Source organism: Mauremys reevesii, linkage group 22, assembly GCF_016161935.1.
Source record: "Mauremys reevesii isolate NIE-2019 linkage group 22, ASM1616193v1, whole genome shotgun sequence".
Lineage (NCBI taxonomy): Eukaryota > Metazoa > Chordata > Testudines > Geoemydidae > Mauremys > Mauremys reevesii.
This window is the reverse complement of record NC_052644.1, coordinates 18,727,207-18,740,087: the sequence shown is the minus strand read 5'-3', so window position 1 is coordinate 18,740,087 and position 12,881 is coordinate 18,727,207. Positions and strand designations below refer to the sequence as shown.

The following is a 12,881-nucleotide window of genomic DNA, read 5'->3' as shown; positions in this document are numbered from 1 at the left end:
TAATTTGGGGTAAGCCCTGTAGGCCCCCTTCATCTAGCCTCTGAGAGGCCATACCCCAAGATTCCTGGAGCCCTGCACAGACAGCCCCTCTCCAGATTGCTGCACCCCAAGACTGGGGAGAGAGATCCATACCCCAAGAATTCCATCTAGATGGATTTGTGGGACCCCTTAACTGTCCACTCAGGCCACCCCAAATCTTCCCCTACCTCCTGGAAGAGGGAGCCTCCCTAGTTGGTCCCAGGCCAAAGAAGGGACCCCAAATTTCACTTGGGGATCAGACACAGGGCCTATACCCCAAGATCTGCGAATGGGGAGAATACTTGGACCCCTTAAACTGTACCCAGAGGCCAGTTCATGCCATTAGGGGGTGCCCTGTGCTGCGGATGTAGTGGGGGGGGGGCTCGGGGTGACAGCAGCCCTAACCCAGTCCAGGATCTGGGCTCCCCCAAACGAGTCCCAGCCCCCACATTTGTAAATAGCCCCAGCAGAGTGGGGAGGTCCCTGTGGGGCTGCTGGACTGAGAATCCTGGACCCCCCCCGGGTCAACACAAGGTCATGGAGAGGATCAAAAACCCCAATTCGGTCTCTGTGCTGGGTGCGGGGTCCCCGTATACCCAGCCCCCGCACCCCACCCGAGGTGCTGCAGCCCATCACCGGCCGAGGGGTCCCCGCGTCCCAGCCCGGCTGCAGCTGGGTAAATAATCCCCCTGCTGCGTTTTTTTCCAGCAGTGACCCTCACCCGTGTGTGGGCGGGGGGGGGGGGAGTGCAGAGCAACTACTGCAAAAGCCTGTTTCTGCTGGAGCGCAGCGCGTGGCGCCCACAAAGCACCAGGGGGTGCTGCACCCCGCTCTGACGGAAATCCCTGCACCCCGCAGTCACGGGCCTCGGGGAGGGGGGCGGGGAGCCAGGACTCCTGGGTTCTCTCCCTGGCTCTGGGAGGGGACGGGGGTCCAGTGGTGAGGGCGCGGGGATCTCCTGGCTCTGGGAGGACGGGGGTCCAGTGGTTACTGCGGGGGGGATCTGGGTGCCTGGACTCCGGGGTTCTCTCCCGGGCTCTGGGAGGGGACGGGGGTCCAGTGGTTACGGGGGGGGAACGGGACTCCTGGCAGCAGCCGGCCCTGACGGGCCGTGACGTGCTAGCGAGTGTCCCGTGGCCAGGTGTGGGGGGGTCCTGCCCCACACACTCTAGTACCCCCCAGCGAGGGCAGAGTCCGGGCGCGGCCCCTTTAAGAACTCAGCCGACCCGCTCTGCCTGCCCCCCCCCCGCCGACACGTGCCGCCCCATGTGCTGCCAGCCCCCCAGGCCTCTCCCCCTGCCGCCTCCCGGATTGGCTAAAAGTGGGTCAGGCTCCTCCCACCCTCCGGCTTCCCATTGGCCAAATCTAGGTCAGCGCTCCCCTCCCCCCGCCCATCGCCTCCCCCCCATGGCCCGGACACATGACCGGCCCGGGCGCACGAGTCTGGGCCTTGGCAAACCTCCCAGCCCGCCGATTGGCTGGGCCGGAGGCAGCTCGGGTGAGGGCCCCGCCCCCTCCGCACGCCCCGCCCCCTTTCCCCAAAGCGGGGAGTCGGGCGAAAAAAGAGATTAAGAAAAAAACCTTCCAGGAGCCGCCGGCAGCTGCGCGGCGCTGAGCTGAGATCGGGGGCGCGAGGTGCCCTGCAGCGCTGCGCCCCCAAACCCGCGGGGCGCCCCCACCAGGCTGCGCGGGGCGCCGGGGCAGGGACCCCCCCGGGCCGCCGGCAGGCGCCAGAAGTGGGAGCCGGGGCTCTGCCGGGCGGAGCGGGGAGCCGGCGGGTTTGGGGCGCAGGGTCCCCGCAGCGGGGAGCCGGACCAGGTCCTTTCTCCGAGGGATCCCGCGGGACGCGCTGCTGGCCCTTGGGATCCCCAGCTCCGGCGGGCACCGCGGGGATCCCCGACGGGCCATGGCCAGACCAGCCGCCCAGCTGGGCGCCACGGAGCGGCTCCCGACCCCTCTGCTCGCCTCCCCGCCGCTGGGGGTGCCCGGGGCCGGCATGGTCAGCCTGAAGAGCCTCCTGCAGGGGCCCATCAAGAGCCCGGAGCGCAGGCCCAAGGACCTGAGCACCTGTAAGTGCCCTGTCGGGCCGGTCCCGCGCGGGTCTGTCGGGCTGGGGATCGGCCGGCCAACGCCATGCGCACCCCTTCCCTGTAGGAATCCCACCATCCATCCCCATGGGAACCCCTCCATCCATCCCCATAGGAACCCCATCATCCATCCATCCCCACAGGAACCCCATCATCCATCCATCCATCCATCCCCATAGGAACCCCATCATCCATCCATCCATCCATCCCCATGGGAACCCCGCCATCCATCCATCCGTCCATCCCCATGGGAACCCCGCCATCCATCCATCCCCATGGGAACCCCGCCATCCATCCATCCCCATGGGAACCCCGTCATCCATCCATCCATCCGTCCCCATAGGAACCCCTCCATCCATACATCCATCCATCCATCCATCCCCATGGGAACCCCTCCAACCATCCATCCATCCCCATCGGAACCCCTCCATCCATCCATCCATCTCCATGGGAACCCCGTCATCCATCCCCATAGGAACCCCTCCATCCATCCATCCCCCCCATGGGAACTCCTCCATCCATCCATCCCCCCCATGGGAACCCCTCCATCCATCCATCCATCCCCATGGGAACCCCACCATCCATCCATCCATCCCCATAGGAACCCCGCCATCCATCCATCCATCCATCCCCATAGGAACCCCGCCATCCATCCATCCATCCATCCCCATGGGAACTCCTCCATCCATTCATCCATCCCCATGGGAACCCCACCATCCATCCATCCATCTGTTCATCCCCATGGGAACCCCACCATCCATCCATCCATCCATCCATCTGTCCATCCCCATAGGAACCCCGCCATCCGTCCATCCCCATAGGAACCCCGCCATCCATCCGTCCATCCCCATAGGAACCCTGTCATCCATCCATCCCCATGGGAACCCCACCATCCATCCATCCATCCCCCCCCCATGGGAACCCCGCCATCCATCCATCCCCCCCATGGGAACCCCACCATCCATCCATCCATCTGTCCATCCCCATGGGAACCCCACCATCCATCCATCCATCCATCCATCCATCCATCTGTCCATCCCCATAGGAACCCTGCCATCCATCCATCCCCATGGGAACCCCACCATCCATCCATCTGTCCATCCATCTGTCCATCCCTATAGGAACCCTACCAGTCACCCACCTACCATAGGATCCCCACCATCCATCCGCCTGCTTGTCCATCCATCGATCCCCATAGGAACCCCCCATCCATCCATTCGACTCTCATCCGTCCGACCATCCATCCATCCCCAAAGGAACCCCACATCCATCCATCCCCATACAAACCTTGTCATCTCTCCATCCATGAACCCCGCCATCCATCCATTCCCCTACTCCCCTCTCTCTAATCCACCCCTCGGCAGTCTCTCTCCATACTGCCCTCCCTGCCCGATGTGACCAACCGTGACACCCGCAAACTGCCCAGCGCGCTCATATTGCGATGGAAACACCCCCCGGACAGTGCCCTCGGTCCCCCTCTGCAGCCCACCCAGCGTCTGTCCAGTGGTGCCCTTGTGCCAGGCTGTGCCCACCCTCTCCCCCAGCCGGTTGTAATCTGGGGCAGGATTTGCACTCTGGGCTGGAGAGGGGCAGCCGAGAGGGAGGGAAAGGTGGGGGGAAATTGTACCGGGACCCAAGCTCAGGGGGCCCCCTAAAGGTCTGTGTAAATGCAGTGAAATGGGAGGGGTCCCAGCGAACGCAAGGTGCCCAGACCCCAAATTCCTCTGGGCCGACCTGGCCACGGGGACCCCTCTGGGCAGCAGCCCTGGCTGCACCTGGGCCCAGGCATGTCGACTGCTGGGCCACCAGGAGCACTAACTTGTGTGTGGGAGAGAGACAGAGGCTGTGTGTGTGTGTGTGTGTGTGTGTGTGTGTGTGTGTGTGTGTGTGTGTGCCGTTTTGTGTACAAGACAGACAGAAGTGGAGCGAGTGTGTGTGTGTATTAATATGTGTTTGTGACAGAGAGCGTGCATATTTGTGGGTGAGAGACGGACAGAGGCAGAGTGTGGGTGTATCAGTGTGTGTCTGTGTGTGAGAGAGATGGACAGACAGAAGCTGTGTGTGTATTAATGTTTGGCTGTGAGAGAGACTAGCAGAATGTGTGTGTGAGAGACAGACAGAGGCAGTGTATATGTATTGGTGTGTGTTTGTGTGTGAAAGAGACGGATAGACAAGCCGTGTGTGTATGTGTATTAATGTGTGGTTGTGAGACAGAGTGTGTGTGTGTGAGACAGACAGAGACAGTGTGTGTGTGTATTGGTGTGGTTTTGCATGAGAGACAGAAGCCGATCGTGTTTGTGTATTTGTGACTGTGTGTGAGACACAGAGGCTGTGTGTGTGTGTATTGGTGTGGTTTTGTGAGAGAGAGACGGATGGACAGAAGGGGTGTGTGTGTGTGTGTGTGTGTGTGTGTGTGTGATAGGCCCGGTGTATTTGTATTAGAGCCCCAGACAGAGGCAGAGCGTGTGTGTGCGTCCATGCCTGTACTTGTGTGTGTGTGTGTGTATTTGTGGGTTTGCAGGAATGGCCCTGGTCTTCCACTGGCCTGTCTGCTCCCACTGAGAAGTTTAGAAAAGTCCGGAGGCGCTGGGGGAGGTCTGGGGGGCAGGGTCTGTGCAGGTTCCCTGCCTAATTGCGTGACACACACACACACACAGCTCTAAATCCCCACAGCCAGCACACAGCCGGGACACGGGATGTGACAGGAGGCAGAGAAACGTGCGCCGAGGGTTGTTTTTTATTAGGTTTTTTTTTTTTTTTTTTGCCTAAGGAAATGTTGGTAAAAAGCTGCCAAGCGCCTGAGCCCGTGTGGACCCAGGGCAGGGGGTGGGTTGTGTTTTGACAGATGAGCGAGTCCCACATTGGGCCTCTGGGGTCAAGTCGGGGCAGCCTCTGATGCCCTGCTACAGCAGGATCTCGCTAGCCACGGGGTAGCCCCCTCCCATCCCATCCCAAATTCCCCCCACCCCGTGGCACATGGTCCCTGGTTGCTGCTGGTCAGGAGTGAGGGGCACAAGCAGAGCTGCGGGGCTTGGGGGGGGAGCCCAGGGCTGGGCTAGCAGGGGCTGCGAGTCAGGAGTGAGGGGCACCAGCAAGCTTGTGCAGGGGAAGCCCCCCCCCCCCAGGGGAAGCAGCCCCTTCCCCCACCCGTGCTGGGGGAGGGGGCCCCTTGGGCAGTGACTCAGCCCTGCTCTTGGGGCGCTGCCCCGCTGGGCACGGGAGAAACCCAGCCCAGGGCGTGACCCGGGGCTGTCACCTGGCTCCCTCCACACGTGGGCTGGGGAGTCAGGCCCCAGGAATGGGGCGTCACCCGGGCATCCCGCCTGCTCCACCTGCTGCAGCCCCGTGCCAGCCTGCGGGGCAGGAGGAGGGGCAGTCTGGAGTCTAGGCTGGGCGGGGCTGGGAGATGTGGGGTGCCCACCCGGCCCATAACCCCTTGTCAGCCCTGCCACCATGGAGCGTCCCAGCGTCCTTTGCTCCATTCGGGGCTTGTTTCTTCCCAGAACCCTTTGCACCATTCCTCAGTCTTCTTGGGACATCCCAGAACCCTTTGCACTGCTCCCCACATTTCTTGGGGCATCCCAGAATGCTTTGCGCCCTGATTCCCTTCCCATCTTGACACCAGGCCGGGGGGGCAGGGGGGGGCGGTTGCTTTCGAGGCCGGAGACGAAAGCCAGACACACCGAACCCCAGGTGTTTTGGGGGGACAGGGGAGTTGGGGATCACAGGGGGATTTGTGATGCAGGCAGCTGACAATGAGAAACCAGGAATCCTGGGTTCTCTCCCCGGCTCGGGGAGGGGAGTGGGGGCCAGTGGTTAGAACAGGGCGGGGGAGGGGAGGGGCTGGGAGCCAGGATTCCTGGGTTCTCTCCTCGCCTCTGGAAGGGGAGTGGGGTCTAGTGGTGGTGTGGGGGAGTTTGGATCCAGGACTCCTGGGTTCTCTCCCTGGGTGACTTTGCAGGTGCTGGTGCAGCAGTGCTCTCTGTGGGAGGCAGATTGGAAAGCCGAAGCAGGGTGCTCCCCTCCCTTGGGTGCCGACCGATCCCCCCGCCGGGCTGGAACCCGCAGCGCCGGGCGGGGGGCCCTGCACAAGGGGGGTGTTAGCGCCTGAGCCGCGCACGCTGCAGTGAGCAGCCGAGCCGGGGTCGCCCGAGGTGAGCCAGGCCTCACGTGTGCAGGGAGCGGGCGGGCGGCACGTGCACGGAGCCAGCCCGGCTGCGGCTGAGGCTGGGGAGCAGCTGGGGCCCAGGGACGGGGCAGTGTCTGGCTGGCGCCGTGCAGGCCCTGACTGTCCATCCACCCCCCCCCTCATCTGTCCATCCATCCCCACATCCCCCCTCTGTCTAGCCCAGTCTCACTCCTCCGTCTCTCTCGGCACCATTATCTCTACCTCCTTAAGTTCAGTACCCCCCCCCCCGCAGGGTTTCCGTACTCTGGGGGGGCTCCAGGGCTGCTCCCCATCGCTGCCATGCTCAGGGTGGGGGGGCCTGGCTGTGATCTGCTTCGTTTCTCTTCCTGGGTCTCTGGCAAACACGCCCAGCCTGGGATTTGTGCACACCTCCCCATCCCCACTTGTGCACGCAAATCCACCCACTTGTGCACTTACTGGGGCACACACTTCCACACACGTGTGCACGCAAACCCACCCTCTTGTGCACACATTTGTGCATGCACCCTCACCCCTGTGTGCACACACTTACGCACGCACCACTACAGGGCTGCACTCACCTGCCCCTGGCCACGCCTGACTGCTTGCTTTCGCATTCCTGGGTGCGGTGTCGCGCAGGGCCTGCCGCTCACACCCCCAGCACACCCCCCTCACGTGCGCCCGCTTGTGCTCTCCCCCGTGCGAGCAGCCAGCGAGCTGTGGAGGATCGCACTGCCAGCACCCCACGTGAGCACAGGCCGGCTGCCACTGGGAGCCGACACACGGTCGCTTGGGAACGCGCCCGCGAAATCCCGCAGCTCCCACACTCCCACGGATTTGAACGCCCTGTGGACTCCCACAGCAGGGCCCCGGGCAGACACACAGCGTGCAGGGCTCATCTCTGCCAGCAGGGACACACACTCCCAGCCCCCCCCCCCAGCTCTAATCACTAGACCCCGCTCTCCTCCCAGAGCCAGGGAGAGAACCCAGGACTCCTGGCTCCCAGCCCCCCAGCTCTAACCACTAGACCCCACTCCCCTCCCAGAGCCAGGGAGAGAACCCAGGACTCCTGGCTCCCAGCCCCCCAGCTCTAACCACTAGACCCCACTCCCCTCCCAGAGCTGGGGAGAGAACCCAGGACTCCTGGCTCCCAGCCCCCAAGCTCTAACCACTAGACAAGGGGTAGGCAGCATGCCAAAGGCGGCACATGAGCTGAGTTTCAGTGGCACTCACACTGCCCAGGTCCTGGCCACCAGTCCAGGGGGCTCTGCATTTTAATTTAATTTTAAATGAAGCTTCTTAAACATTTTAAAAACCTTATTTACTTTCCATACAACAATCGTTTAGTTCTATATTATGGACTTATAGAGAGAGACCTAAAAATGTTACAGTGTATGACTGGCACCACGCGAATGTTATGACTGGCACCCCTTAAATCAGAGTGAATAAATGAGGATTCGGCACATCACTTCTGAAAGGTTGCCGACCCCTGCACTAGACCCCAGTCCCCAACCAGAGCCAGGGCTGGAACCCAGGCGTCCTGGCCCCCAGCCCCCTCCTGCTCTAACCACTAGTCCCCACTCCCCAACCGGAGCCAGGGATGGAACCCAGGCGTCCTGACCCCCCCTCTCCCCCACTCCAGGCCTGGCCAAGGAGAAGGAGCGGAAGATGGAGGAGGAGCTGGGGGGCGCTCGGGCGGGACAGTGCGCCTACCTGGGCTCCCTGCTGTGGGAGCGGACCCTGCCCTACAGTGAGATCGAGTACGTGGACCTGGACGAGTTCCTGCTGGAGAACGGGCTCCCTCCCAGCCCGGTCCAGCCGCCCTTCTCCCCGGCCAGCCAGGCCACCCGCTCGCCCTCCAGTGGCATCGCCGTGGACCTCAGCCGCCCGGCCTCCTGCACCTCCTCGGCCTGCTCCTCGCCCGCCGAGTGCCCGGGCAGCAGCGACGGGGACCAGTGCTGCGCCACAGCAGGTAGCCGGAGGCCCCAGGAGGGAGCAGGGCTGGGGGGGGGGGTGGCAGGGAGCATGGGGGGGCAGGGAGGTGGGGCTGGGGAGCAGTGCCCAGGAGTTAGGGGCCCAGCAGCCTGGGGGTTGTGTGGGGGTCTCTGCTGCTGAGTCACTGTCTCTCAGTCCCTGCCCCCCAGCACCAGGACACGTGGAGGGGGCAGACCCCTGGGCCCGCCCCACTCCCAGCCCCACAAGCCTCCCAGGCAGCCTGCACATGGCGCCAAGCCAGGGAATCGCCCCCGGGGCTCCCGTAACAGGGAATCCCCAGCCCCCCATAACGGGGAATCCCCACCACTCACTTATCTCCCAACCCCACGGGGTTCTCCCCCTCCCACTGGAATCTGGAGGCCGCCGGCCCTCCCACCCCGCTGTGTTCTCCTCTGGGCCCCCAGCTGGCTCCCCTCCCGCCCTTCACGCTCCGGCCCACGTGCGCCGCCCGGCCCGGCCTCACACGCGGGGGCGGAGGCTGCAGAACGTGACGGCGGGGAGGTTCGTGCGGGGACACGAGACCGCGGATTAGACACGGATTCCCCGCGCGGCGCCCTGCGCCCCCGCCCTGCCCGCTCCCTGCCCCCTCCTGCAACCTCCTCCCGCCCTGAAACCTCCCCGCGCCCTGATCGCTCCTGCCCCCTCCTGCAACCTCCCCGCCTGCAACCTGCCCCCGCGCAGCGCCCTGCTCGATCCTGCCCCCTCCTGCAACATTCCCCTGCCCCCGCCCTCTCGCCCTGAAACCTCCTGCCCCCGCGCGGCGCCCTGCTCGCTCCCTGCCCCCATGCCTGCAACCTTCCCCTGCCCCCGCCCTCTCACCCTGAAACCTCCTCCTCCCGCCCTGCTCGCTCCCTGCCCCCGCCTGCAACCTGCCCCTGCCTCCAACCCCCGCGCGGCGTCCTGCTCGATCCCTGCCCCGCCCCCTCCCGCCCTGCCTGCAACCTCCTTCCCCGCCCCTTCCGCCCTGAAACCTCCTCCCCTCCCGCCCTGCTCGCTCCTGCTACCCCCGCCTGCAGCCTGCCCCCTGCCTGCAACCACCCCCACGGGCGGCACCCTGCTCGCTCCTTGCTACCCCCTGGCCCTGCAACCAGCCCCCAATCCCTGCCCTCACCTTCATCCCTGACCCACACACCCTGTCCTGCACCCACTCCCTGCATCTCCCAGTCCCCCACCCACCTGGCACCCTGCCTGCTTCCCCTCCCCCATCCACCCTGCTGCCCCTGCTTCCCAGCCTGCACCCTGCCTGCAGCCCCCACCCCGTGTGCACCCGTCACCCGCTGTGCACAACTCCCCCCCCCCAATTTGGAAAGGAATACCAGCCCCCTCCCCCCACACAAGCACACACAGATACAGGGACCTGGTCTGGGAGCCAGGACTCCTGGGTTCTCTTCCTGGCTCTGGGTGGGGAGCTGGGTCTAGTGGTCAGAGTGGTGGGGGGAGGGCTGGGAGCCAGGACTCCTGGGTTCTATTTCCTGCTTTGTGACTTTGTCCAAGTCCCTTCCCCTCGCTGTGCCTCAGTTTCCTCCCCCGGGGAACTGCCCTGGCAGGTGTTTATGGGGCCCAGGGGGGTGCCTGGCTCTCACCCAGCCAGGCTGCCCGGTGCCTGGCTGATCCCTGGCAGCAGCGAGGTCCCGCTGGCTGTAAACCCGCCTCTAATCCCCTCCTGGCACCACAGCTCCCCGAAGGCTGGCGGTGCCCCCACAGCTGCCCCACGCCTGATCCCTGCAGAGCTGCTAAGCAGGGTCACAGCAGGTCAGGGCTTGGACGAGGGGCCCGCCTAGGAAATACCAGCTGCTCAGCAGGGGGCGCTGGCCCCTGGCAGTCAGCGCTGGCCCCATTACGCCAGGGTGTGGGGATGGGGGGCTAGGCGGGGGGGGGGGGCAGCTGGATGGCTCAGTGCTGCCATCTGGTGGCATGAAGTGGGAATGCCCCTTGCTCTGACCTCCTGTTCCCCCCCTTCCCCCCCAGGTCCGGTGACCCCCGCCTCCCGGAACACGCCCAGCCCGGTGGACCCCGAGGCGGTGGAGGTGCTGATGAACTTTGACCCGGACCCCGCGGACCTGGCGCTATCCAGCATCCCGGGTCACGAGACCTTTGACCCCCGGAAGCACCGGTTCTCGGACGAGGAGCTCAAACCGCAGCCGATCATGAAAAAGGCGCGGAAAATCCAAGTGCCGGACGAGCAGAAGGTGAGTCCCAGCCCGGGGGGGGGGGGCGTGGGACAGGGGGCCTCTCCCTTCTGGGGGGCACCTGCTCCCATCCAGCCCCAGGGCAGGGACGACCTCCTCTGGGGGGCACCTGCTCCCATCCAGCCCCAGGGCAGGGACTGGCTGGTTCAGGGGGGCAGGGAATGGGCCACAGGACCTCTCCCCTCTGGGGGGCACCTGCTCCCATCCGGCCCCAGGGCAGGGACTGGCTGGTTCAGGGGGGCAGGGAATGGGGCACGGGGCCTTTCCCCTCTAGGGGGCGCCAGCTCCACTCAAGTCTCTCTCTCATTCCTTTTCTCTCCCTCTGCCCCATGGGTCTCCCCCCAGGATGAGAAGTACTGGAACCGGCGCTACAAGAACAACGAGGCGGCCAAGCGGTCGCGGGACGCCCGGCGGCTCAAGGAGAACCAGATCACGGTGCGGGCCGCCTTCCTGGAGAAGGAGAACGCTGTCCTGCGGCAGGAGGTGGCCAGCATCCGCCAGGAGCTCTCCCGCTACCGCACCATCCTCACCAAGTACGAGTCTCAGCACGGCGCCTTGTAGGACGCCGGCCGCCTGCACCGCCATGCGCCCCGGCCCCCCTGCGGACGGGGGGGGCTGCTTCCCCGCAGCCAGGGGGCGCCCTCTTTCCCCCTTCCCCCGCTCCTGGGCTCCCCCCCTGCGGGGGCTCCAGCCGGCTCCAGCGGATGGACCAGGAGCAAGGAGAGACACTGGCTCGGACCTGGACCCTGCTCCCCCTTCCCGGGCGGAAGTGGGGAGCCAGGCTGACTCTTTCCCGGGGAGCGGGCCGGAGTGTGTGGGGGGGTCTGAACTGGTGACGCAGCCCCCCCCCAGCCCTGCAGCAGGATTAAGCGGGGGTTTGGGTGGGCGTGCGCACATACGCCCCGCCCCACCGAATGGAAGAGGTGGGTGGGAGGCACAGAGCCAATTGGTGGCAGGGTTATCTGATGCGGGGAGGGGCTGGGAGCCAGGACTCCTGGGTTCTATCCCTGGCTCTGGGAGGGGAGTGGGGGCTAGTGGTTAGAGGAGGGGGGGCTCTGGCCTCCTGGAGCTGAGGGTAGAACCCAGGAGTCCTGGCTCCCAATCCCCCTTGCTGGAAAAGAGACCAAGGGCTGTTACTTTGCCAGCTCTGGTGCATCACCTGCTGGTGGCGAGTTGTAATAGGCACCTGTGGCTTCTATCAGTCACAGCCAGGGACTGGGTGAGGGGGCTGGGGCCTGGGGGTCCTTCACCCTAGTGCCCCCCCACTCCCCTCCCTTCTTCTTGCTTCAAACTGCTGCTCAACAGCCAGATTTCAGAGCAAGCAAGGCCAGTAACTTTGCTCGGGGGGTTGGAATCCCAGGACTCCTGGGGTCTCTCCCCAGCTGTGGGAGTGGAGTGGAGTGAAGTGGTTGGGGGGGGGGGGGGCGGACCTCTGACCTCCCAGGGCAGGATAGAACCCAGGAGTCCGGACGCCCAGCTCTCCACGACCCCACTCCCCACCCAGAGCCGGGGATAGAGCCCAGGGGTCCTGGCTCCCAGTCCTTCTCCTTTAACCCTTTGCACTCTGACCACTTTTGAGGCGCCGGTGTTGCTGGCAGGGGGGGCGTGCGGCGCGTCCCCGCCGGGACACTCCACGGGTTTGCACAGGGGTTCAGAGCAGGGTGGTGGGGGGAGGGGAGAGTTCTTCTTAAGTATTATTATTATTATTATTCTAATGACTTGCTCTGTATTTTGTTAAGTGCGGCCGGGGGGTCCGGGCCCCGCGTCCTGTGTCTCCTGGCCCCGCCCCCTCTAGCCAGCTAGGATTTTCCAGGGTTTTTCTGTCTTTTCGGGTGTTTTTACAAAGCCGGGACCTCAGGCGCCGCCCCACGGACCCTGGGCGTTTACCGGCCCGCCGGATCCTGGCCCGCGGGCTGCTTTTCTCGGGGAGCGGGCGAGGCAGCGCGACAGAGCCAGGCCATCGTGGGGAGAAGCCAGCGAGCCGGCCCGTGGGAGAGCTCCGCTTCCACAGCAGGGCTAGACGGACGGACGGAGGCAGCGCTTCGAAAGCAGCGCGTGGAGCTATTTTTTCAGGGGGGGGGGACAGACAGACAGACACGGCTACTGCAGCTCAGCACAAGAGACCACCTTTTGGGGGAGGGGGGAATGACTATTCCAGAGCAGCGCGGGATCTGCATGGGGGCAGGCGGCCGCAGCGATCTCAGGCCGGCGCAGGATCGGACGATGCCGTTTTATATTTTTATGGAGGAGGAGACTTATTTCATACAGAAAGAAAAATATATATATAAGGGGGGGTCCGAGGTCCGGCTGTCACGGCCGAGGGGAGGGTCTTGGTGGGTTTTTTCCTTTCCGAATGCAGATGGGCGGCCGGCCGCTTCCGCTGGCTGGTGCCAATTGTACCAGGGCAATAAAGAAGCCGAGAAAGCGATGAACAGAGCTCGGTGG

The 12,881-nt window shown here is 64.5% G+C and overlaps 1 protein-coding gene across 1 annotated transcript; it reads left to right on the top strand.

Moving 5' to 3' along the window:
- The first annotated feature begins 1,587 nt into the window (after positions 1-1,587).
- On the top strand, positions 1,588-11,431 carry LOC120388659 (D-box binding PAR bZIP transcription factor). The gene is made up of 4 exons (XM_039510640.1): positions 1,588-2,087; positions 7,895-8,224; positions 10,216-10,436; positions 10,782-11,431. Exons 1-4 carry the CDS (start codon positions 1,925-1,927, stop codon positions 10,995-10,997), a joined length of 930 nt encoding a protein of 309 aa, XP_039366574.1. The 5' UTR covers positions 1,588-1,924; the 3' UTR covers positions 10,998-11,431.
- Positions 11,432-12,881: the final 1,450 nt, after the last annotated feature.

Coding starts and splice junctions, on each gene's coding strand:
- LOC120388659 (XM_039510640.1), top strand. CDS start 1,925: ATGGCCAGACCAGCCGCCCAGCTGGGCGCCACGGAGCGGCTCCCGACC. Junction 8,225..10,215: donor CCAGTGCTGCGCCACAGCAG/GTAGCCGGAGGC, acceptor CTTCCCCCCCAG/GTCCGGTGACCCCCGCCTCC. Junction 10,437..10,781: donor AAGTGCCGGACGAGCAGAAG/GTGAGTCCCAGC, acceptor GTCTCCCCCCAG/GATGAGAAGTACTGGAACCG.